Raw genomic sequence first — 24,097 nt, 5'->3', positions numbered from 1 at the left:
TCGTGGAACACTAGGCAGGATTTAGAAACATGCGATCAAAGATTGATGCAGTTTTTATTTTTCGATGGCTAACTGAAAAGCAAGTGAAGTTTAAGAAAGAAACGCGTATTGTTTTTATTGATTTTTTATGTGGTTAGGGAAAACTTATGGAGAATAATGTAGCACAGACGTTGCTCGTCACAGTTTATATTAAGTATCAAAAGTCCGTGTAAAGAATATCAGTAATCTTAGATACAGAAGACATATACACAGGAAAGATAAAAGTAAGTAAAGGAGTGAGGCTCTCTTGTAGTTTATCACCTAAGCTGCTCAATACTTACATCGACAGTTCAGTTTGCAGATGGAATTCTAGGAGAAACGCTGGGGTACAACTGACCCATTCGGTAAAACTAAGGTCACTTCAACATGCTGATGATCTTACACTGATTTTTAAGGGAAGATAATGTACAAAAAGGAATTAATGAACTAAATGAAATAAAGTATATACAGACTATAATCAGAAAATATCTTCTAGCAATCTCAGTCAAGCGCACGTTGTGGCAAACATTCAGTGAGAACTGAGATAGTGGCCAAAGAAACAGCAACTGGACGAGTAGAATATTTTAACAATATTGGATTAAAATATCGTATGAATGCGAAGATGATATTCAGATTAAATTCTGTAAACAGTTAACAGAATTTTAAATCATAAAATACGAATGAAACTATATAAAACAGTCACATTGCCAATCGACCTATACTGAACTAAATAGTGGGTATTGTATAAACGATGAAAAAATACAAGGAATAGAAAAATGATTTCTTAAAGCGATAAAGGGATTTAAAATAATAGATAAAACACGAAATGAAGATTTATTTGAAAGGACTTAAAATATGGAGTGTGAACGGAAAATGGATGACAGCAAAAAGAAGTGGAGTGAATATCTGCAAAGAATGCATCCAGAGAGGCTATCACATCAGATAAGGAACTTCAAACCGAAAGGAAAAAGGAATCGTGGCAAACTGAGAAAGGATAGGATCAACAGACCACTACTGGCCGAACACGAAAGTGTAGAAGAAGAAGTATGACGCATATACGTATGCTTCTGCAGGCAGTGTCGCTGTCCATAAAAGCCTGCTGGGTGTACTGCTTTCTCATCTCATAAAATACTTAAGATGAGCAAAAAGTAATTTACATCCGACATTTAGATCATGTTTCAGAGGCCTTCCTCATTGCGTAGACTTACTTAGCTGTAGAATGGGTGCTTGGCCACCAAATTTGCCTGATCTGAAGCCGACTGAACGCATCCCGGACGCTATCCGCGTCCACAAGCACGTCATGTGCGACATATCTCCAGGAATCTACTAAGTGCAAGTAAAAACACTTCCACGCCGAATCGTTGCTATATTGCATTCCAAACGTGGGCAACACGCTATTAAGAAGGTGTTCATAATGTTTCGACTCATCAGTACAAATACAATAAAAATGTGGCTGTACAGAAATGACTGTTTTATCTATTATTTTAAATCCCTTTATCGCTTTAAGAAATCATTTTTCTATTCCTTGTATTTTTTCATCGTTTATACAATACCCACTATTTAGTTCAGTATAGGTCGATTGGCAATGTGACTGTTTTATATAGTTTCATTCGTGTTTTATGATTTAAAATTCTGTTAACTGTTTACAGATTTAATCTGAATATCATCTTCGCATTCATACGATATTTTAATCCAATGTCTGTTTTCTTCATGTGTCGTCAAAGAATATCGAAGACACCCCTCATACGGTCCGCCGCTCTTGCGTAGCTGCGTTCTTCCTCGGTATCTTTCACTTACCACGTTGATGTCGATTTCCTTCTCCCAGACCGAATCTCTCATGATTCCTGCATTGTTGATAACAATGTCCAGACGGTTGAATGTGGATTTGGCTGCCTTGAAGGCCTCTGCAAGAACAATAAACGGAAATGATTAATAAAACGCAAGAACCAGTTAACTGCAGTTCTCAAAGAATAAACAGATATGGCAGAAATCTGCTGAGTACATAGTTGAATATTCTATACAGCAAAAAACATTTAGGTGCACTTAATAATTTTTCGTGCGTGTTGTCGGTAGGTTTCACAAAATTATTTGAACAACAGCAATCCATCAAGTGCACTTAATGGATTCCAGCAGAAAAAGATACACGATACACCGAAGATAAATTTTATTAGTAGTGTGGCGTGTGTGTGTGTGTGTGTGTGTGTGTGTGTGTGTGGGGTGGATGGGGATGGTTGTTCAAGTCTGGTTGACACGGGTCGGTGTCCGTCGATCGCGACAACTCCGACCTGTAACTGTTAAAACAAACTCCTCGCTTTGTTTGGTTAGTTTCAGATACTGTTTCCCTTTGACAGATATCCGGGTATCGATGGAGTAGCACGCTGAAATGTATAAACGACCGTAGCTTATAATTGAAGCAATGGTGTTCGGAGGATGTCTGTCCTCTTTACTGCTACACACAGCGACTGCACCGCAGCAACTCCCTTTATCTGAAACAATAAACCAAATATTCATCGCGTGTTCGTGACGAGCATATAAGCTTAGGCGAACTTGATAACAGTAGTTTTTATGCCCGGTCTGCTAATGAATGTTCAAACGTAGATAATATGATACCTCGAATTGTAAGTTCCACCATTCAATCCTAAGCCACATTATAGTCTTGCGAGGATGTTGATTTGTGAAGTATTATAGCGTCGTACATGCGTCGTTACGGTGCTAATTCAACAATTCCTATGTCGTAAATCTAGAGATAAGGTATTCTCCAAATAACGTACAGAAAGGGTCGTAATAGAATGTTCCATTACTGTTCCCTGTTAATAATGACACTCAGTCACCTTTAGCTTCGGCGTTCTATCAAGAAAATAATTATTTCAGTTACACAATAAAGTTCAATTAAATGATGTAGACGACACGAAATATTAAAGTTATAACTGAGTTTATTGAACTTCTGAATTATCTAACCACTGCACTGGAAAGCACACCGATCTGTCATTCAGGGAATTGAAGCTACGATTTATATCAGCAATTTTGACACTGACTACAGCTTCCGACAACACGGCGTACCTGTGAATTCTTCATAATTGCGTGTGTATGTTTCCTACTCAAGTCTAGTTGTAGACTTCATGTCGGCGTCTGGTGCATTGCTGTGTCCTTCAATGTTCGTCACAATCACAGAGCACCACGACTAAGTCCCAGTATCGATTAAGTATAAGAAGAATTACTTTTCCTTAGCGTATAATATCTGTTCCGTTGTCTGGCTAAGCGGTAAATGTTCTATCACCTTTCTTCAGAAGTTTGACTAACACGTCCAGATGGGTCTGAAACAATCTAGTATCGGGCAATAAGCGTGCTTCCATCGTGACGTCTACAAGAGAGCGAATTAACATCTCCATTGAAGTTTTTCATTGTAATCGCAGCGAACTTACAACTCGATGTGGCTACAACTCTTTTCTTGGATAAATGTTATCTCTGATCACTTTATGTCGTCTGGGTTTTAATCTTCGTGAAGCATGTATTTTGAATTCTTTATTTAGAGTTTAATGCTTCGTAGATTAAGTGATCCACTGATAGTCTTTCATTTAGTTCTTTCCGTGGAATAGATATTGTTAGTTCCCTAGTATTTCCGTTGGTCAAACTTACAATAGTGTTAATATTTTGTTGCCAGTAGCTATCGTCAAGGTCAGGATAATTAATTTTTATGTCTTTTGATGTCAAAAGGGATGTCATTAGGGGCTCTGTATTTGGGGTGTTATAGCAGACTGCAGTAAGCTAGTGTTTCTCAGCCTCAACTGCCAGAAAAGTGATCCAATGTGGGTGTGCAATAATATTGCATTACCTAAACAGTGTGACGTAAATATTACTGTTGAAAATGGACCAAGAAGCAGTACTTCCTCCAAAATAAATCTCGGTTAATGACCGCGTCACCAAAATGAGAGAATTTCTGGTCGATGCAGACGGGAACCGTGAGTATTCCTTCCAGTGTACTATCCATAAGTGGAGCCTGGAGCGGAATATTTATCGCTGGCACACTGTATATGCTCCACTACATACCGCACGGTGCCTTCCAGAGTACAGCGGTAGACACAAATCTTTATACATAATTAATACACGGGGTACGGGAAAAAACTGACTAGTAAAGACTCTGGAAAATTTAAGGACGAAAGTGATTGTCGCATTGTGTGTCACTGCCGAGAAACATAGCTTCCATGCTGGCGAAAAGGTTGGTAAGGGATTCTTGCGAGAGGGCGTTTCATTCCTCCACCAGTGCAGTTGACAACTGGTGGATGAACGCTGGTGCTTGTAGACATGCTACAATGCATCTCCCCAACACCTCCCACACATACACTCTGGAATTTGAGCTGGGGAGGGGGGGGAGGTGGGGGGGGGGGGGACGGGCAGACCAGTCCAATCGCCGAATGTACTCTCGTTCCAAGAGATTCTCCACTTACGCTGTTCGAAGCCGTCGGGCACTGTCATCAATAAATAGAAGATAGGGCCGAATGAAAATACGCACATGGGAAAGGAGTACAGTGTCCAATAACGTTGACCGGTGACTGTTCTGTGTTCAAAGATATGGAGGTCAGTATGCCTGAACAACATCGTGAATTCTTCACACCACAACACCTAGACCACCAAAACGATCGACACTACTGGATGTACCCTCATATGACGAGAGATGGGAACACGTAACAGTATCCAGAACCGGTGTCGAACATGATAGTTTCGTGGTCCAGGTGTTATGGAGTGGAGAACCATTGCACGGGCATACTGGCCTCCAGCTCCTTGAAAACGGTTTAAGCAACAGTCAACATTATTGGGACGCTGTACTCCTCCGACATGTGAGTCTTTTCAAGGGTGCAGACAGCACTCACTTAATTTTTATGGATGGCAATACGCAACCGCGACCAACAGGTAAGTGGAGGGGCTCTTGGAATGAATGAACGTTCGGTCTGCCGTTCCGACGACTTAAATCCCATCGAGGACGTGTGGGATACATTGAGGAGACGTACTGCAGAACATCCACACACACCAACGACCATTCAGCGCCGCTGCAGGAATGCGATGCCCCACCACACCAATCTAGTGAACAGCATTGGAGCGCGCTGCAGAGCATGTCAAGCAGACTGTGGTGATCAGACAACCTATAAAGAATCATGCATGCCTAGTCATTTATAACGTGTAAGAAACCACAGGAATCTTCGAATAAAAGTATCATTTCTCTTCGTCTCCATGTGTATTTCTTTGATATATTCTGTACTACACTGTAGCATTTTTTGAAATGTGTAGTGGAAGTTTCATCAAGCTGTATTACTTGGCCACGACACACTATGCGAAAGTTACTTTTGCTCACGACTGTGTTTCATGCACCTAAGATAGGCAACTTATCTGACATCAACCACATCCAGGGCAGAATATACACTCCTGGAAATTGAAATAAGAACACAGTGAATTCATTGTCCCAGGAAGGGGAAACTTTATTGACACATTCCTGGGGTCAGATACATCACATGAGCACACTGACAGAACCACAGGCACATAGACACAGGCAACAGAGCATGCACAATGTCGGCACTAGTAAAGTGTATATCCACCTTTCGCAGCAATGCAAGCTGCTATTCTCCCATGGAGACGATCGTAGAGATGCTGGATGTAGTCCTGTGGAACGGCTTGCCATGCCATTTCCACCTGGCGCCTCAGTTGGACCAGCGTTCGTGCTGGACGTGCAGACCGCATGAGACGACGCTTCATCCAGTCCCAAACATGCTCAATGGGGGACAGATGTGGAGATCTTGCTGGCCAGGGTAGTTGACTTACACCTTCTAGAGCACGTTGGGTGGCACGGGATACATGTGGACGTGCATTGTCCTGTTGGAACAGCAAGTTCCCTTGCCGGTCTACGAATGGTAGAACGATGGGTTCGATGACGGTTTGGATGTACCGTGCACTATTCAGTGTCCCCTCGACGATCACCAGAGGTGTACGGCCAGTGTAGGAGATCGGTCCCCACACCATGATGCCGGGTGTTGGCCCTGTGTGCCTCGGTCGTATGCAGTCCTGATTGTGGCGCTCACCTGCACGGCGCCAAACACGCATACGACCATCATTGGCACCAAGGCAGAAGCGACTCTCATCGCTGAAGACGACACGTCTCCATTCGTCCCTCCATTCACGCCTGTCGCGACACCACTGGAGGCGGGCTGCACGATGTTGGGGCGTGAGCGGAAGACGGCCTAACGGTGTGCGGGACCGTAGCCCAACTTCATGGAGACGGTTGCGAATGGTCCTCGCCGATATACCAGCAGCAACAGTGTCCCTACTTTGCTGGGAAGTGGCGGTGCGGTCCCCTACGGCACTGCATAGGAACCTACGGTCTTGGCGTGCATCCGTGCGTCGCTGCGGTCCGGTCCCAGGTCGACGGGCACGTGCACCTTCCGCCGACAACATCGATGTACTGTGGAGACCTCACGCCCCCACATGTTGAGCAATTCGGCGGTACGTCCACCCGGCCTCCCACATGCCCACTATACGCCCTCGCTCAAAGTCCGTCAACTGCACATACGGTTCACGTCCACGCTGTCGCGGCATGCTACCAGTGTTAAAGACTGCGATGGAGCTCCGTATGCCGCGGCAAACTGGCTGACACTGACGGCGGCGGTGCACAAATGCTGCGCAGCCTGCGCCATTCGACGGCCAACACCGCGGTTCCTGGTGTGTTCGCTGTGCCGTGCGTGTGATCATTGCTTGTACAGCCCTCTCGCAGTGTCCGAAGCAAGTATGGTGGGTCTGACACACCAGTGTCAATATGTTCTTTTTTTCCATTTCCAGGAGTGTATTTCGCCCACTTTAAGATAAGCAACACATCTTACATAATTTTTAGTTAGGGGAGATCATGCACATTGGGTTGTCTATCTTCTTCTTCTTCGTCTTCTTTCACTTACGCCATAGTCCTGCAGCGATCGCAGGGTCGGCATGGTTACAATGGATTTGGCAATGTTAGTGGTAGGGATGGCCGGATGCCCTTCCTGCCGCCACCCCGTGCCCCCCAGGACGGAATCAGTGTACCCCAACTGTCTGCTTCGAGTGTAAATTGGGAAATAGTACAGACGTGTTTCAAATGACTGCGATGCGTGTAACGGAGGCGGAACGTGGGGACCAGCCTGGTATTCACCTAGCGGGATGTGGAAAACTTCCTAAAAACCACATCCTGGCTGGCCGGCACACTGGCCCTCGTCGTTAATCCGCCAGGCGGATTCAATCCGGGGCCGGCGTGGCTACCCGAGTCCAGGAAGCAGTGCGTTAGTGAGCTCGGCTACCCTGGCCCGTCCTTGGGTTGTCTCTCTTAAGGTGGGCGAAATATTTTCCGAACCAGTTTTATTTTTTCCCACAGGGTACAAAGCGGAACATGGCAGACTGAATCTGTAGTGGTACTTGCATGCTGAAGACAGGCAGTCAGTCCCCAGGTCTCAGTGGAGTCATTTTTCAATGGCAGAGCAGGCCTAACTAGCTTTTTGTGCATTGAATCGTAAGGCAGACGTGAACTTTGTGATCTGTTCCGTTTTGTGCAGATATCTCAGTATAGCTGAGGAACTGTAATATCGCCATAATAAATATATCGTCCAAACTTTGTATCAGACTTCTCGCCTGACGTATCCATCATTCTATTTCAGCTATTTCGTGTTCTGCCTCCTATTTCATATTTATGAACCGTATAACACAGTTTTCCAAGGAACTAGGGGAGAAGTTACGCTGAATCTGACGCTGACTCACTGTATTCGTAAGACAGAGTGAGTAGAATCACACGACGTGGGGAACAGCGTAGTTGGATAGGAGATCAAAATATGAGGGTCACTCCAAAAGAAATACACACTATTTTTTTTTTAAATCCATCTTTTATTCTACATGTTTGAAAGTTATACAGTGTGTAGATACATCCTTTAGGAACAATATTTTCATTTCTCCTCATAGTTTCCATCCCTCTCAACTGCCTTACACCATCTTGGAACCAGCGCCTGTATACCTGCACGGTAAACTTCGCGACCAACTTGTTGGAGCCACTGTTTGGCAGCGTGCACAAGGAAGTCATCATCTTAAAACCTTGTTCCACGAAGAGAGTCTTTCAGTTTCCCAAAGAGATGATAGTTACATGGAGCCAGGTCAGGAATGTAAGGCGGGTGTTTCATTGTTATCCATCCAAGTTTTGTGATCGCTTCCATGGTTTTCTGACTGAAATGTGGCCGTGCATTGTCGTGCAACAGCGAAACATCCTGCTTTTGCCGATGTGGTCCAACACGACTCAGTCGAGCTTGAAGTTTCTTCAGTGTCGTCACATATGCATCAGAATTTATGGTGGTTCCACTTGGTATTGTGTCCACAAGCAAGAGTCCTTCGGAATCGAAAAACACCGTAGCCATAATTTTTCCAGCAGAAGGTGTAGTTTTGAATTTTTTTTCTGGGGTGAATGTGCATGATGCCACTCCATTGATTGCCTCTTCATCTCTGGTAAAAAAGGATGGAGCCATGTTTCATCACCTATCACAGTTATTCCAAGAAATACATCTCCACCATTCCCATACTGTTCCAAAAGTTCGCTGCATACCGTTTTTCTTGTTTCTTTGTGAGCCACTGTCAACATCCTGGGAACCCACCTGGCACAAACCTTTTTTAACGCCAACATTTTCAGTATTCTGCAAACACTTCCTTCCCCTATCCCAACGTAGTGTGACAATTCGTTCACTGTGATGCGTCTGTCAGCAGTCTCCAATTCCTTAACACTCTGCACATTGTCTGGAGTGTGTGCAGTACGAGGCCTTACGCTGCGATGACAATCCTCAATAATGCCATGCCCGCTTTCATCACGTAACCTGCTTGCCCACCGACTAACTGTACTGCGATCATCAGCAGCATCTCCATTCACCATTTTCAACCTCTTGTGGATGTTTCCCACAGTCTCGTTTTCATAGCACAGGAATTCTATGACAGCACGTTGCTTCTGACGAACGTCAAATGTAGCAGCCGTCTCGAAGACATGCTGTGACGGCGCCACTCACGGGAACAGGTTGAACTAAGTTTAAAAACAAGCGGGAAGGATGTATCTACACACGGTAAAACTTTCACACATGCAGAATGAAAACTGTACTTTTACAAAAATAGTGTGCATTTCTTTTGGAGTGGCCCTCGTAGTAACAGCTGACACATGGGTGGCTAGAACGTATGGAAATAATTACATTGGTTTAAGTAGCACGTCCCTGTTGCAAAAATAAACACGATTTAGATTGCTTGACAAATGCTATTTAACAGAAATATATCTATCGAGGAAAACAAGATAGCGATAAATACACTTTGAGGCCATTTGGAAGAAACATTCTGTGGTTCCAAATAAGGGCCGTTACCTTCCAGCGAGCTGCTGTTGGTGACGTCCGCTTTGACGAAGATGACCTTCCCCTTTCCGAACTGCTTCTCCAGCTCCTCCACGGCCTTCTTCCCTGCTGCCTCGTCAGCGTCCGACGCCACGATCTGGAAAAGAAAAAAGAAAAATATCGTCGAATGGATTAACAACACGAAGGAGAACGTATCGGGACTCTAATTAGGAATTCCTGCTGTACGCAGGCAGTGGCTTCAGTCATTAAGTTACGTGAGCACGTCTCCGGACCTGACTAATTTTCATTCTCACTGGTCTGCATCTACACCTACATCTACAGCCACGTTCTGGAAAGTATAGTGGAGTGTAAGGCAGGGCATACTTCACATAGTACCAGTTATTAGGACTCCTTTTCGTTCCGTTCAGGTATGCAGCGCGGGAAGAATGGTTGTTGAAATGCCTCTCTACCGCTGTAATTAGTCAAATATTGTCTTAGTGGTCACCACGGATATGATACTTAGGTCTCTGTAGTATAATCCTAGAGTCATCACTCAATGGTGCCTCTTGAAACTTTGTGAGTACGCTTTCGCGGGATAGTGTGTGTCTGTCTTCAGGAGTCGTCCAGTCCAGGTTTTTCGGCGTCCACGTGATGTTCTCCAAGAAGTCAAGGAAACCTATGTTCATTTGTGCTGGCCGTTGGCTGGCCAGTGTGGCCGAGCGGTTCTAGGCGCTTCAGTCTGGAACTGCGCGACCACTACGTTCGCAGGTTGAATATCTTGTATATTACGTGGAGGAGGCTGACGGTATTTGTGTATGTGTGTGTGTGTGTGTGTGTGTGTGTGTGTGTGTGTGTGTGTGTTGTCTGTCCCCCTTCTTGTGAAGTAGCAAAAATACAGCAGCGTTCTAATTTTGGTTAACTCAAATTCAAATGGCTCTGAGCACTATGCGACTTAACTTCTGAGGTCACCAGTCGCCTAGAACTTAGATCTACTTAAACCTAACTAACCTAAGGACATTACACACATCCATGCCCAAGGCAGGATTCGAACCTGCAACCGTAGCGGTCGCTCGGTTCCAGACTGTAGCGCCTAGAACCGCACGGCCACTTCGGCCGGCATTTGGTTAACTGTCTTCCTCTGGATATATTTCTACATACATACTTTGCGCGTCACTATCAAGTGCATGCGAGAGGGTACTTAGCACGGTACCTCATGTTCAGGTTTATTCTCGGTTCAAAGACGTATTTAAAGCGGGAATAACGATTGCTTAAATGTGTGTGTGTGTGTGTGTGTGTGTGTGTGTGTGTGTGTGTGTGTGTGTGTGTGTTGCTATCAGCCTCATCTTGTCTTCGCTGTCACGATACGCACGGGACTGATTAATGTTGTTTTCCGAAAATTTGTAAATAGGGCTTCGCGGAATAATTGGCGTCTAAGTTCACGGGTTCGGCCAGATAAAATTTTTCAACATTTCCGTAATGTTCTCCGCTGAGTCATACAAACTTGCGAATATTCGTGTCGGCCCTCGTTAAATACATTCAGTATCGCATATTAATCCTATTTGGTATGGCTGCCATACACTCGAATAATTTTCTAAGATGAGACACACAAGCGATTTGTAAGCAGTTCTCAGTAGGCGACCAATGAGTACACTATTTGATCAAAAGTATCTGGAGACCTTAGGAAACACTGATATGGATCATGTGCATCCTTCGTGTTTATGATGGTTTGAACTCGGCTGGGAACACTTTCATATAGGTGTCCGAATATCTGCAGAAGAATGGCAGCCCATTCTTCCTCAAGACCCGAATCCAGAGAAGGCAGTCATGTTGGACGCTGGGTTCGGGAACTACATCGACGTTCTCACTCGTTCCAAAGCTATTCCATTTGGTTCAGGTTGGAGTCTGAGCAGGCAATTCCAGTTGTAAAGGAAAAGTGACAGCAGTTTTGTAGTCTTTTCCATGGGAGCTTGGTTCCTGAGTACATGCATGGAGAAAGTCTTTTTGGGCTATTAGGTAATTTTGTTACGGGTAAGCGACGTCACTTGTGTGGTTCTCTTGCTTCTGGTCGGGCTTGCGTTTTACGTGGGCTTGTTGTCAGAGTTGGTAAGGAGTTTTGCTCTCTGGACGCTGTTTTCTCCATCTCGGTGTACGCTGAATAAGGTAATATCTGCCATTACCTCTGCATTTGCTGCGACGAGAAACGTTTGAGCGATGTGGCTGGGGAAGATATTTATTTCGCGAAATACGTTGTAGATGGCTCTGAGCACTATGCGACTTAACTTCTGAGGTAATCAGTCGCCTAGAACTTAGAACTAATTAAATCTAACTAACCTAAGGACATAACACACGTCCATGCCCGAGGTAGGCTTCGAACGTGCGACCGCAGCGGCCGCTCGGTTCCAGAATGTAGCGCCTAGAACCGCACGGCCACTCCGCCCGACTACGTTGTAGAAATTCAGTTCTTACTTAACAGAACATTGTCTGGGTATCTCTTTCAAAATAACCATACATGAACTCTGGAAGTTATAATATCGCTTTTGCACCATGCAAGAATACGAGTTTTCTAGATATGTTTAATACAAGAGCTTCCTGTTATACATACAATATAAATGTCCAAGTTATTGTTAGTGACAATAAATATCCAAGTTATTTTTAGTGAAAATAATGTTTAATAGAGACTTGCTCATACTTTCGAATATCAAACCTGTTAATCGTTTATGCTTTCACAGTTAAAATACAGGAACTTAACTGAAATGGAGATTTGGAGTTACTTAGTTCTGGATCTTAATATATTTTCTGTTTGGCGATTGAAAACCTAACGAAAGTGACATGCTCACACACATTAAATTGTTGCGTGATTTATTTAAACACTTTTAGGAAAAGCCAGGTGACTTATTTCAGGATCCAGCAGAGTGCTACCTTACAAGAAGGGTGGCAGAGCACAGCTGAGTTTTCTTGTCAACCTTGTGCAGATAAGACTTAACATTAGGGCCATGACAAAACTTTACAATTCGTATTTGGGAAATAGTGAATATTTACACATTGCTATACATATTCCAAATAGTGTCAGTAACTGTACATGGTTGTTCTTTATATCAGTTAATACCACAGTCTTGACTGTTGGAAAGTTATCAGTCACAGATACTAGATCAAACGCCCTATTGTATCTTGAATACTGCTTTCAGGAAATTCTGAACCATTACATGAGGGTGAGTCAAATGAAAACCTTAAATTTGTAATAATAAATAGAAATTTCGCGCCGTTATTCTGTAAGTTGGTAACCTATTGAAATTCATCGACGAAAGAAGGTTCAGTACGGTGATGCATGTTTGTCACACCAGCAAGTATACGAATGGAGTAGGAAGTTCGCAATTTGTGTGACTTCTGTGTAAGATGCTCCTAGTCCAGGTCAGGCACAACGAGTTGTGACTCCACAGAACATTGCAGCAGTTAAAGCCGTAGTCAAGGAAAATCGCCGAGTGACACTGAATGACATTGCAGAATGTTTACAGATTAGTCATGGGTCAGCACACCACATTGTGCATGATGTGCTCCAGTTTCGCAAAGTGTCTGCAAGATGGGTGCCACAGCAACTGACTCCTGAAAAGAGGGAACGACATGTTGATGCTTGTGAAGAACTTCTTCTGCACTTTGAACGAGAAGGTGATGGCTTCCTTGCACAAATCGTTACTGGGGATTCACTTCCAGCAAGCGGAAACGAAGAGAACGAGCATGGAATGGCACCATTCCTCATCACCAAAACCAAAGAAATTTCGAACAGAACCATCAGCAGGGAAGGTAATGCTGACTCTCTTTTGGGATGAAAAAGGCGTCATTATGGAGAATTACATGCCTAGAGGGACCACTGTCATCAGTGCATCGTACACAGATCTCCTAAAAAATCATCTGCGGCCTGCAATCAAATCAAAGCGACGTGGATTGCTGTCAGCAGGTGTCCTTTTGCAACATGACAAAGCAAGGCCCCACATTGCCCGTAAGTTGCAACAATCACAGACCTTGATTTTGAGTGTCTTCGTCATCTACCATACTCACCAGACCTGGCCCCAAGTGATTTCCATATGTTTGGACCATTGAAAGACGCAATGGGAGGAGAGAAGTTCCGTTCTGATGAAGAGGTACGCCACGCAGTGCGTGAGTGGCTGCGTGGGCTACCGAAATAATTTATTTCTAAAGGAATTTATGCACTTTGTAAGCACTGGAGGACTTGCATTGTGCGTGGGAGTGATTATATTGAAAAATGATACAGCCCTGTACCACTTCTGCAAGATAAATAATATTTTAAAAAAATATTTAAGGTTTTCCTTTGACTCACCCTCGTATATTCATAGCGTTGTACGGTTGTATAGTCATATAATGTTGAGGTCTCAGCATACTGGCTGAACAGCTTAAAGATCAGACATAAATCACATTTAGGAACATAATCGCTAAAGGTTATGTAGATATTTTAAAAATGCAAACACGAAGGTTACAAGTGGAAACCAAGTGCTTTCACATTTCAAGAACGTTACTGCACACAAACAACTGGTTCAAAGATGCTGATTTATAACAGGGTGCATTATCTTGCTGATACAGTCGTAGACTCTGAACCGTTCATTTGCTGTACGCAGTACATAATGCTGCAAAATGTACAAAATATTTGATCAGGTGATCATCTGCAACTGAGGAATACGTTTATAGAATAATAATCCGCTTCATTGACAATCAGTTTTCTTAATTCATTTCAACTGCCGGTTTCGAAGCTCAAAGCTTCATCTTCAGGTGTCACCAAATAATTACGGGAACAAAAATGTGTGGCGGTCGTGGTCAGCCAGTCAGGGCCGTCACACACACGTCAAACAAACGCACGGAAGTGTAGGACCAGCAGCTAACACCTGGAGAACACGACTCACTACTCATGAGTATCGAAGGATTTGATGATGCTCTGAACTTGATGGGCTTTCTTTTGGCCGAGGTGAATATGGGTTTTTCTACTGGGATGATTGCCATTTAGTTTCAGGGTTAATCTATAAAGACAACTTTGGACACCTCTAACGACCGCAGAAAAAAATCTGAGTCAGTTCAAAGCAGTTATTTCAGTTCCCGCAGACATTTATGCGATGCTACTTCTGATCACCACTCAGCAATCATGGCACGAATTGTGCAACAATCCTCTCACGTTCAATTTTTCGGACATAATTAGCTGATATGCGCCATATGATTGTCAGACAATATTACAGTCGTCGCGGATTATCTACCTCTGATCTTTCGTAATGACATTCCTAACAGCACTGACATTATCTGGTGCAATGTCGATAGGTGGTCGTCCCGAACGTTTACCATAGTCAGCAGATGTCCAGCCAGGTTTAAAACAGTTAAACCAGTCATACGTTTGTGTTACTCAAGGTGTCATTAGTGAATACTTGCACGAACATTTTGTGCGTTGCTGCGGAACCTGATACAGCTACGCTGTCTTCTTAGGACGATCGTTGCAAAATCGCAAACACAAGCAAACTTCACAGTGGAAAACTTTCCGCTAACAACAACACGTCCAGTTAGATTGAAACCGCTAGAGATGCTGGCACACGAGCATGCATTACACTGCTCCTAGCGGCGTTTGGTTGACTGCCAATTGTAAGCGCTGGTCGTATTTCGTGAACTTCTGGGTAGCACTTCGTATATGGAGTGCATAGGCAATCAAAATAACAAAAATAAATACTGAAGAAATGGAGGAAAAGAATGGAATAGATGGCGCAGGACCCATTGGAAAACTGCGAGGCTTGAGTAAGTTTAGAAGAGCGGTAATACTGTACTATGTTTGGTCGTTCACTACAGTCAGGACTGTGCGCTACGTTTGTTGATTCCCAGGAGATTTCGCTCTCGGCCTTTGTTTGCCCAGTGCAGGACACGGTGCTGTGGCTACTACAACACTGGCCATTAAAATTAGTACATCAAGAAGAAATGCAGATGCTAAACGGGTATTCATTGGACAAATTACACTCCTGGAAATTGAAATAAGAACACCGTCAATTCATTGTCCCAGGAAGGGGAAACTTTATTGACACATTCCTGGGGTCAGATACATCACATGATCACACTGACAGAACCACAGGCACATAGACACAGGCAACAGGGCATGCACAATGTCGGCACTAGTACAGTGTACATCCACCATTCGCAGGTATGCAGGCTGCTATTCTCCCATGGAGACGATCGTAGAGATGCTGGATGTAGTCCTGTGAAACGGCTTGCCATGCCATTTCCACCTGGCGCCTCAGTTGGACCAGCGTTCGTGCTGGACGTGCAGACCGCGTGACACGACGCTTCATCCAGTCCCAAACATGCTCAATGGGGGACAGATCCGGAGATCTTGCTGGCCAGGGTAGTTGACTTACACCTTCTAGAGCACGTTGGGTGGCACGGGATACATGCGGACGTGCATTGTCCTGTTGGAACAGCAAGTTCCCTTGCCGGTCTACGAATGGTAGAACGATGGGTTCGATGACGGTTTGGATGTACCGTGCACTATTCAGTGTCCCCTCGACGATCACCAGACGTGTACGGCCAGTGTAGAAGATCGCTCCCCACACCATGATGCCGGGTGTTGGCCCTGTGTGCCTCGGTCGTATGCACTCTTGATTGTGGCGCTTACCTGCACGGCGCCAAACACGCATACGACCATCATTGGCACCAAGGCAGAAGCGACTCTCATCGCTGAAGACGACACGTCTCCATTCGTCCCTCCATTCACGCCTGTCGCGACACCACTGGAGGCGGGCTGCACGATGTTGGGGCGTGAGCGGAAGACGGCCTAACGGTGTGCGGGACCGTATCCCAGCTTCATGGAGACGGTTGCGAATGGTCCTCGCCGATACCCCAGGAGCAACAGTGTCCCTAATTTGCTGGGAAGTGGCGGTGCGGTCCCCTACGGCACTGCGTAGGATCCTACGGTCTTGGCGTGCATCCGTGCGTCGCTGCGGTCCGGTGCCAGGTCGACGGGCACGTGCACCTTCCGCCGACCACTGGCGACAACATCGATGTACTGTGGAGACCTCACGCCCCACGTGTTGAGCAATTCGGCGATACATCCACCCAGCCTCCCGCATGCCCACTATACGCCCTCGCTCAAAGTCCATCAACTGCACATACGGTTCACGTCCACGCTGTCGCGGCATGCTACCAGTGTTAAAGACTGCGATGGAGCTCCGTATGCCACGGCAAACTGGCTGACACCGACGGCGGCGGTGCACAAATGCTGCGCAGCTAGCGCCATTCGACGGCCAACACCGTGGTTCCTGGTGTGTCCCCTGTGCCGTGCGTGTGATCATTGCTTGTACAGCCCTCTCGCAGTGTCCGGAGAAAGTATGGTGGGTCTGACACACTGGTGTCAATGTGTTCTTTTTTCCATTTCCAGGAGTGTATTATACTACAACTGACATGTGATTACATTTTCACGTAATTTGGGCGCAGAGATCATGAGAAATCAGTACCCAGAACAATCACCTCTGGCCATAATAACGGCTTTGATACGCCTGGGCATTGAGTCATACACAGATTGGATGGCGTGTACAGGTACAGCTGCCCAAGCAACTTCAACACGATACCACAGTTCATCAAGAGTAGTGACTGGCGTATTGTAACGAGATAGTTGCTCGGCCACCATTGACCAGACGTTTTCAATTGGTGAGAGATCTGCAGAATGTGCTCGCTAGGGCCGCAGTCGAACAGTTTCTGTATCCAGAAAGGCCAGTACAGGACCTGCAACATGCGATCGTGCATTACCCTACTGAAATGTAGGGTTTCGCAGGGATCGCATGAAGGGTAGAGCCACATCTGAAATGCAACGTCCACTGTTGAAAGTGCCGTCAATGCGAACAAGAGGTGACCGAGACGTGTAACCAATGGCATCCCATACCATCACGCCGGGTGATACGCCAGTATGGCGATGACGAATAAATGCTTCCAATGCGCTTTCACCGCGGTGTCGCAAAACACGGATGTAACCTTCACGATACTGTAAACAGAACCTGGATTCATCCGAGAAAATGACATTTTGCCATTCGTGCACCCAGGTTCGTCGTTCAGTACACCATCGCAGGCGCTCCTGTCTGTGATGCAGTGTCAAGGGTAACTGCAGCCATGGTGTCCGAGCTGATAGTCCATGCTGCTGCAAACATCGTCGAATTGTTCGTGCAGATGGTTGTTGTCTTGCATGATCCTCGTCTGTTGACTCACGGATCGAGACGTGGCTGCACGATCTGTTACAGCCATGCGGATAAGATGCCTGTCATCTCGACTGCTAGTGATACGAGGCCGTTGGGATCCAGCGCGGCGCTCCATATTACCCTCCTGAACCCACCGATTCCTTATTCTGCCGACAGTCATTGGATCTGGACCAACGCGAACAGCAATGTTGCGATTCGATAAACCGCAATAGCGATAGGCTACAATCCAACCTTTATCAAAGTCGGAAACGTGATGGTACGCATCTCTCCTCCTTACGTGAGGCATCACCGCGACGCTTCACCAGGCAACGCCGCTCAATTGCTGTTTGTGTATGAGAAATCGGTTGGAAACTTTCCTAGTGTCAGCACGTTGTAGGTGTCGCCACCAGCGCCAACCTTGTGTAAATGCTGCGAAAAGCTAATCATTTGCGTATCACAGCATCTTCCTGTTGGTTAAATTTCCCGTCTGCAGCATGTCATCTTCGTGGTGTAGGAATTTTAATGGCCAGTAGTGTAGCTGTGTCACTCGCAAAGTACATGCTCAGCAAGTATGGATCATAATTCTGCAACATATCTGCCTGTTTGAGCAAAATAAAAGTTATCAGACCCAGAACAAATAATTTTGTATATTCCACTGTTGGCTAGTAATTGCGTCTTATCTTTACAGTCTGGTTTTCAATCGTAATTATACAGTTGTTCTATCAAGAAGGGAAGGAAGGATTAGTTAACTTAATAACCTATTAGTTGAACTACTACATACTATATTGACTACTGTCGGGACTAATCATCTCAACATACCATTACGTAGCTATTTTCAAGATTGGTCTGGAAAACTGAAGTCGAAGGTAGCCGACAGAGCCAAAGCAGGAAAGGCAGGAGAGGACTCGAAGACATAAGAACAAATGGGGTGTTGCATGAGAAGGTTTGTACAACTTGTTAGTGGTTGCGTTAGTCCTATAATACAAAGGCTGTTCGGCATCATATGTGCCGAGGTTGTAAGTGAGGTACGAGCAGAAGCAGAGACTCACCTTGGCGCCTGCAGTCAGCAGTGCCCTGCTGAAGGCTCTGCCCAGACCGCCGGCCGCCCCCGTGATCAGCGCCACCTTGCCAGAGGGGTCCATCCTGCAACACGGGACACCGTCTGAGCAATACGCGTGTCAGCTACAGGCTCAAAAGCTACACCATTTGAATTGATAAGCGTTCTCAGTTTGTCTTCCATGTGATGCGAATGCAGAACTGGTTCAGCTTATGGAGATCTCACAGACCTAGCTTCACAACAATGTATAACTTACTAAGATATACAACTACTTGGATTAATCGAAGTTTGCGATTCCACCTTCTTTCTGGTAATTTTTATTCCGACTTCCAGCTTTTCGTTCGCTCACACCATAGTCCTGCAGCGATTGCAGGTTCGGGGTGGTTACAACGGATTTGGCAATGTTATATTTAGGGATGGCTGGATGCCCTTCCTGCCACCATCCAATACCCCCCAGGACGGAATCAGTGTATCGCAAGTGCCTGTGTCTAGTGTAAATTGTGAAATAGTGCGGACGTGTTTCAAATGTCTGCGATGCATGTAACTGAGGCGGAACGTGTGGACCAACCCAGTATTCACCTAGCGGGATGTGGAAAACCGCCTAAAAACCACATCCTTCGTCGTTCATCTGCCGGGCGGATTCGATCCGGGGCCGGCGCTCCTGCCCGAGTCCAGGAAGCAGCGCGTTAGCGCTCTCAGCTACCCTGGCGGGTTTATTGCGACTTCCGGCTATATGGTATGGAATTCATGTTTCTGGTATAATTACGCAGTACACTGTCGCACTCACTAAATTTTATACCTTTTCTAATTTGTTCCTAATGTGGAAACATTTTTGCATGTCTCTAGTTGACAATGTTGGGTTACGAAAATTGTCATCCTACAGATTTCAGTCTACAGATTTCAGTTTAAGGTAACATAGATTCTCAATATGTAGCTATATAAAACGGAATCTGATTTTCATATTCCTTTCTAATGTAATTTCCCAAGTTTAATTGACAAAGTGATAAACAACATCATACTACTCATCAAATTAAGAATCATTGTTGTATTTCAAAAACTTGCTTAATTTCTTCAGAAACAACTTGTCTTGAAACTTTTATGAGTGGCATATCTAGAAATCGTTATATTTATTTTTCAAACTAAATGAAATAACTTTCGTTGTTGTTTTATTTCTCAGACTTTTGTATCATAAAATGATTTATTTTACACATAAATGTTTACTATTTGTAAAGCCGGATGTCATTATAATCTTCAGTTCGTACAAATGGCTTTTAGAACATTCTGCCAAGCTATAATTTTAAATATAGAACAAACAGTTTGCCAAGACAGTCTGAGTTTGCCTGCATTTCTTCTGCGATCAGGCTGCATTCTGTTGTCAGACTGTGATCTGTAAGAACTTGTAGTGCATACAAAAATCTTTTGTTTGGTCTTGTATGAAATACTTTATTATGATAAATAGGTAAAAACTGAAATAAAATTAGAAGAAACTGTGTGAAATAGTGTTTTCACTGGATAATCAATACCCATGAATCAAAATTATCTCCTAGTTAAACGAGGAACATAGCACTTCACCTTCATGCAGATGAGTTGTAAGTAGGCTGTTTAGGTTTTTATATTGGTAACGCCACGTAGCGCTCTGTATGAAAATCACTGGCTGTGCTGTGTGCAGTCTGTGGCTGGTTGGCATTGTTGGAATATTCGCTATTGTAGTGTTGTGCAGTTGGATGTGAACGGCGCGTAGCGTTGCGCAGTTGGAGGAGAGCCGCCTTCAGTGGTGGATGTGGGGAGTGAGATGGCGGAGTTTTGAGAGCGGATGATATGGACGTGTGTCCATCAGAGAGAGTAAATTTGTAAGACTGGATGTCATGAACTGATATATATATATGTGAGGTAAGTGATTAATGAAAGGTATAGGTTATTGTTAGTCAGGGCCATTCTTTTGTAGGGATTATTGAAAGTCAGATTGCATTGCGCTAAAACTATTGCGTGTCAGTTTAGTGATGATCAGAATACCTGTAAGTAAAGAGAGAAATGTCTGAGTACGTTCAGTTTTGCTCAGCTGTTTGAAAATCAAATAACGTAAGGGGTTTACCAGCACAGAAATTCATTAATTTTTCGAAGGAGACGTTTCAGAGTATATGGTATATCAATATGTTATTCATTACATTTCAGTATTGAATGTACTTAATTTTCATCTATATGCACTATATTGACAATAAGAAAAGCTAGGAATATACATGCCGTAGTTCTTATAAAAAAAACTCCTTAAACCTTTGTACATACCACATTACAGTGACGATGGTTCGCGTGATACTCAAGGATGAACTGAATCGCGTGCTTACACCCATTTGAGCTGATATTCACTCACATCTCCGGTGCTGTGTTAACGGTACTGTAGGATTGGTTATCGTCCCCACAGTCAAAAGTTTGGTGGATTGTAGTGACTGGTTGTAAACGTGACTTCAACTAATATATAATATCTAATGTACAAACAGTACAGCTCTATAGAGCTATCAGTATACCGAAGTTTTATCACTAACTTAAAAGCATAAAAAGAACAGATTTGCTGCTATGTGGAGTGAAGATAATAATATTCACCTTCGGAGGACGCGATATTTGATTTATAGAGATCGGTTTACTTACAATTCAAGCGTGTGGAGTTAGCGCTAATGTGGGATATCACACGCCACGTCCATATTTTTTCATATAGAGACGGATGTATGGGTCTAGATGACAAGTACCTCAATAAACTGCGGCAGTATGGCTGGGTATGCGTTTTGCTTATCCAGATTGCCTCAGCCGTGGGTCAATCCAACGGCTCGAGCCCTCTGGTACCATCAACCCTAGAAATGGTCCAGTGACTATCGCGAGATTGCCTCCGCCGTACCGAGCGAGGTGGCGCAGTGGTTAGCACACTGGAATTGCATTCGGCAGGACAACGGTTGAATCGCGCCTCTGGCCATCCTGATTTAGGTTTTCCGTGATTTGCCTAAATCTCTTCAAGCAAATGGCGGCATGAAACTTCCTGGCAGATTAAAACTGTGTGCCGGACGGAGACTCGCACTCGGGACCTTTGCCTTTCGCGGGCAGGTTCTCTACCAACTGAGCTACCCAAGCACGACTCCACGCCCCGTCCTCACAGCTTTACTTCTGCCAGTACTTCGTCTCCTTTCCAAACTTTACAGAAGCTCCCCTGCGTACCTTGCAGAACTAGCACTCCTGAAAGAAAGGATATTGCGGAGACATGGCTTAGCCACAGCCTGGGGAATGTTTCCAGAATGAGATTTTCACTCTGCAGCGGATTGTGCGCTTATATGAAACCTTAATCACTGCGCACACTCTACTACAGAGTGAAAATCTCATTCTAAGTGCCAGGTTGGTTGCCTTTAAAAGGGCACGGCCGACTTCCTTCCCCATCCTTCCCTAATCCGATAAGACCGATGACCTCACTGTTTGGTCTCCTCCCGCAAAACAACCCAACTCAACCCTCAACCGTGGGTGAAATCAACGGCTTGAGCCCTCTGGTGCCGTCCGCCCTGGGAATGCTTCAGTGACTACCGTGAAGCGTGAAGGGTGGACGTGTCCCTACGAGCATTGGGAGGACAGGTGAACCCTCTAAAAATGTCAGACTGTCTCTTAAGGCGAAACAGTCATTGGAGGGCAAAAGCTGCAGTAGCTGCCATGCCCCCAGTTGTATGATGCTTGTCCAGGAACGTTTGGGCGGATGTGTATTTCCGTTGCGTGTCTTAGAACTTATGTGGATTCTACTCACTCTCGTACGAACACCTCCGTCGTCGTGGTAGCCAGTCAACTAAAACAAGCCCCCAATTAGACAAACAGTCTGATGTCTTCAGTCCTTCTAAAGACACGTTGTGTAGCAACAGAAAGGTTAAACTGTTAGCAATATGGAGATCGTTGTGAATGCCACAGTGTATTACTAGGTACTGTCCCGTTAGAGGTTGTATGCTTTTCCCTTCCCCCAATCTTGGAACTGACTTCCCTATCCAGTTACAGGGGGGCTGCAGTTTCACATGGGTTCTCAAACTCGGCGTAACTTAAAATTTTTCACCAACAAAACTCACTGATAGAGACGAAAGAAACAATACGTAAAAGTTCTAGGACTGACCTGAGTTCCAATCAGAGACCTTTCGGTTCTTAGTCTATCATATTATCGCTTTTTTACGTTTTTAGCAGTTTTATTTTATGCAGAAGAATTACTTAATAATAGCATATTCTACGTAGTGGAATCACATCCATAGACACATCAGGAAGTGACGAGACGAATGAAACATGACTTTTCTTACCAACAAGTCAGTAATACCGGGCTATAATATACAAGTTCACACAACTGCACAGATTACCATGGCACGTCTCCCTCTTCGATCCAAATTCTCACTGTCGCCCCAATCTACTTTAAATTCCCTTTTACACACGAACAGAATTGCCGAGGCTCTCCATGTTCTGGAATAGCATTATCTCATAAATCTTTAGGCACACGCAACAATCTCATGCAGTCTTGTGGGTCTAACCAAACAGTAATTGTATTTTCAGTTTTCATTAACCTCCCTCTTTTCCTGGAGAATTCATCAAGCAAAATGTGTGACTGGAAAAGCCATTCATCAGGCTGAAGTCTTTAAATTTTGTTATCGACATTTCTTAACACTGTCATTGAACGCTAAGATCTTTGTGGCACATACAAAAAATAAACTCTTATGGGCATAAGCAAAATTCAAGGAACTTAACTTTAGAATTAGATAGCATTAATGGTTTAAATTCTTCATTTGTCATTGCTCTTCTTGCTACTCAAGTGAAGATTTGGAAATGACAGCTTTAGTACACAGTCTACAATGTGCCAGTTTCTTGTGGGTACACACCTCCACTTCCATAAATAAGACACAAATCTTTCCTCGGCGCGCTGTCTGTGTTTACAGTCACAGAAACAAGCGAACACTCGTAAACAGATAACATTATATCGCTTCAGAATACCACTGAGCCACCGGTTGCGCGATATGGCATAATAACTGAAACAGAACACAAGTATCTAGTGACAAAATATTTTTCTTCATGAAGCTACAAGCAGTTCATTTCCAGTGGTATTACCATTCAACCTACATACAAACTTATTGAACACAACGGCTGGAAAGCCTAAATATCAAATAGTGCGTTCTAAAAATGCATTTAGCGAGATTCTACTACCTTACTGCTACACGAAATCACCAGCAGGTGAAACTATAATTAGCTCTCCCAGTATTGAAAAACAAAGGCATTAGTCAAAGCAAGAAACTCTCCGGGGCCTGAAGGACTTTCTATTGAACTGAATATTGAAGTTGCCACTTTCCATTCCTGAAGGAGATATCATAGGGGCGTTGGCCCGCACGTCAAGAAAGAGAATATGAAAGACAACACAACGAATGTACACAATTACGCAGCTATATTGCTAAGCATGAAATGTATTCGTAAATGCGAAT

The 24,097-nt window shown here is 44.4% G+C and overlaps 1 protein-coding gene across 3 annotated transcripts in view; it reads right to left on the bottom strand.

Annotated features, from left to right (window-relative positions):
* LOC126354460 (15-hydroxyprostaglandin dehydrogenase [NAD(+)]-like) overlaps nt 1-24,097 on the bottom strand; it is a 191,337-nt gene that overhangs the window by 141,384 nt on the left and 25,856 nt on the right. For all 3 annotated transcript variants that reach the window (XM_050004155.1, XM_050004158.1, XM_050004156.1), the window contains exons 2-4: nt 18,622-18,715; nt 9,405-9,528; nt 1,816-1,922 (exon numbers count right to left, since the gene is read on the bottom strand). In XM_050004155.1, the coding sequence (XP_049860112.1) occupies nt 1,816-1,922; nt 9,405-9,528; nt 18,622-18,715 (325 nt within the window). The remainder of the gene's footprint in view (nt 1-1,815; nt 1,923-9,404; nt 9,529-18,621; nt 18,716-24,097) is intronic.

The sequence above is a fragment of the Schistocerca gregaria genome, chromosome 3 (assembly GCF_023897955.1).
Source record: "Schistocerca gregaria isolate iqSchGreg1 chromosome 3, iqSchGreg1.2, whole genome shotgun sequence".
In the NCBI taxonomy this organism is placed as follows: Eukaryota; Metazoa; Arthropoda; class Insecta; order Orthoptera; family Acrididae; genus Schistocerca; species Schistocerca gregaria.
The sequence above is the reverse complement of the archived record's forward strand: the minus strand, read 5'-3'. Positions and strand labels throughout refer to the sequence as shown.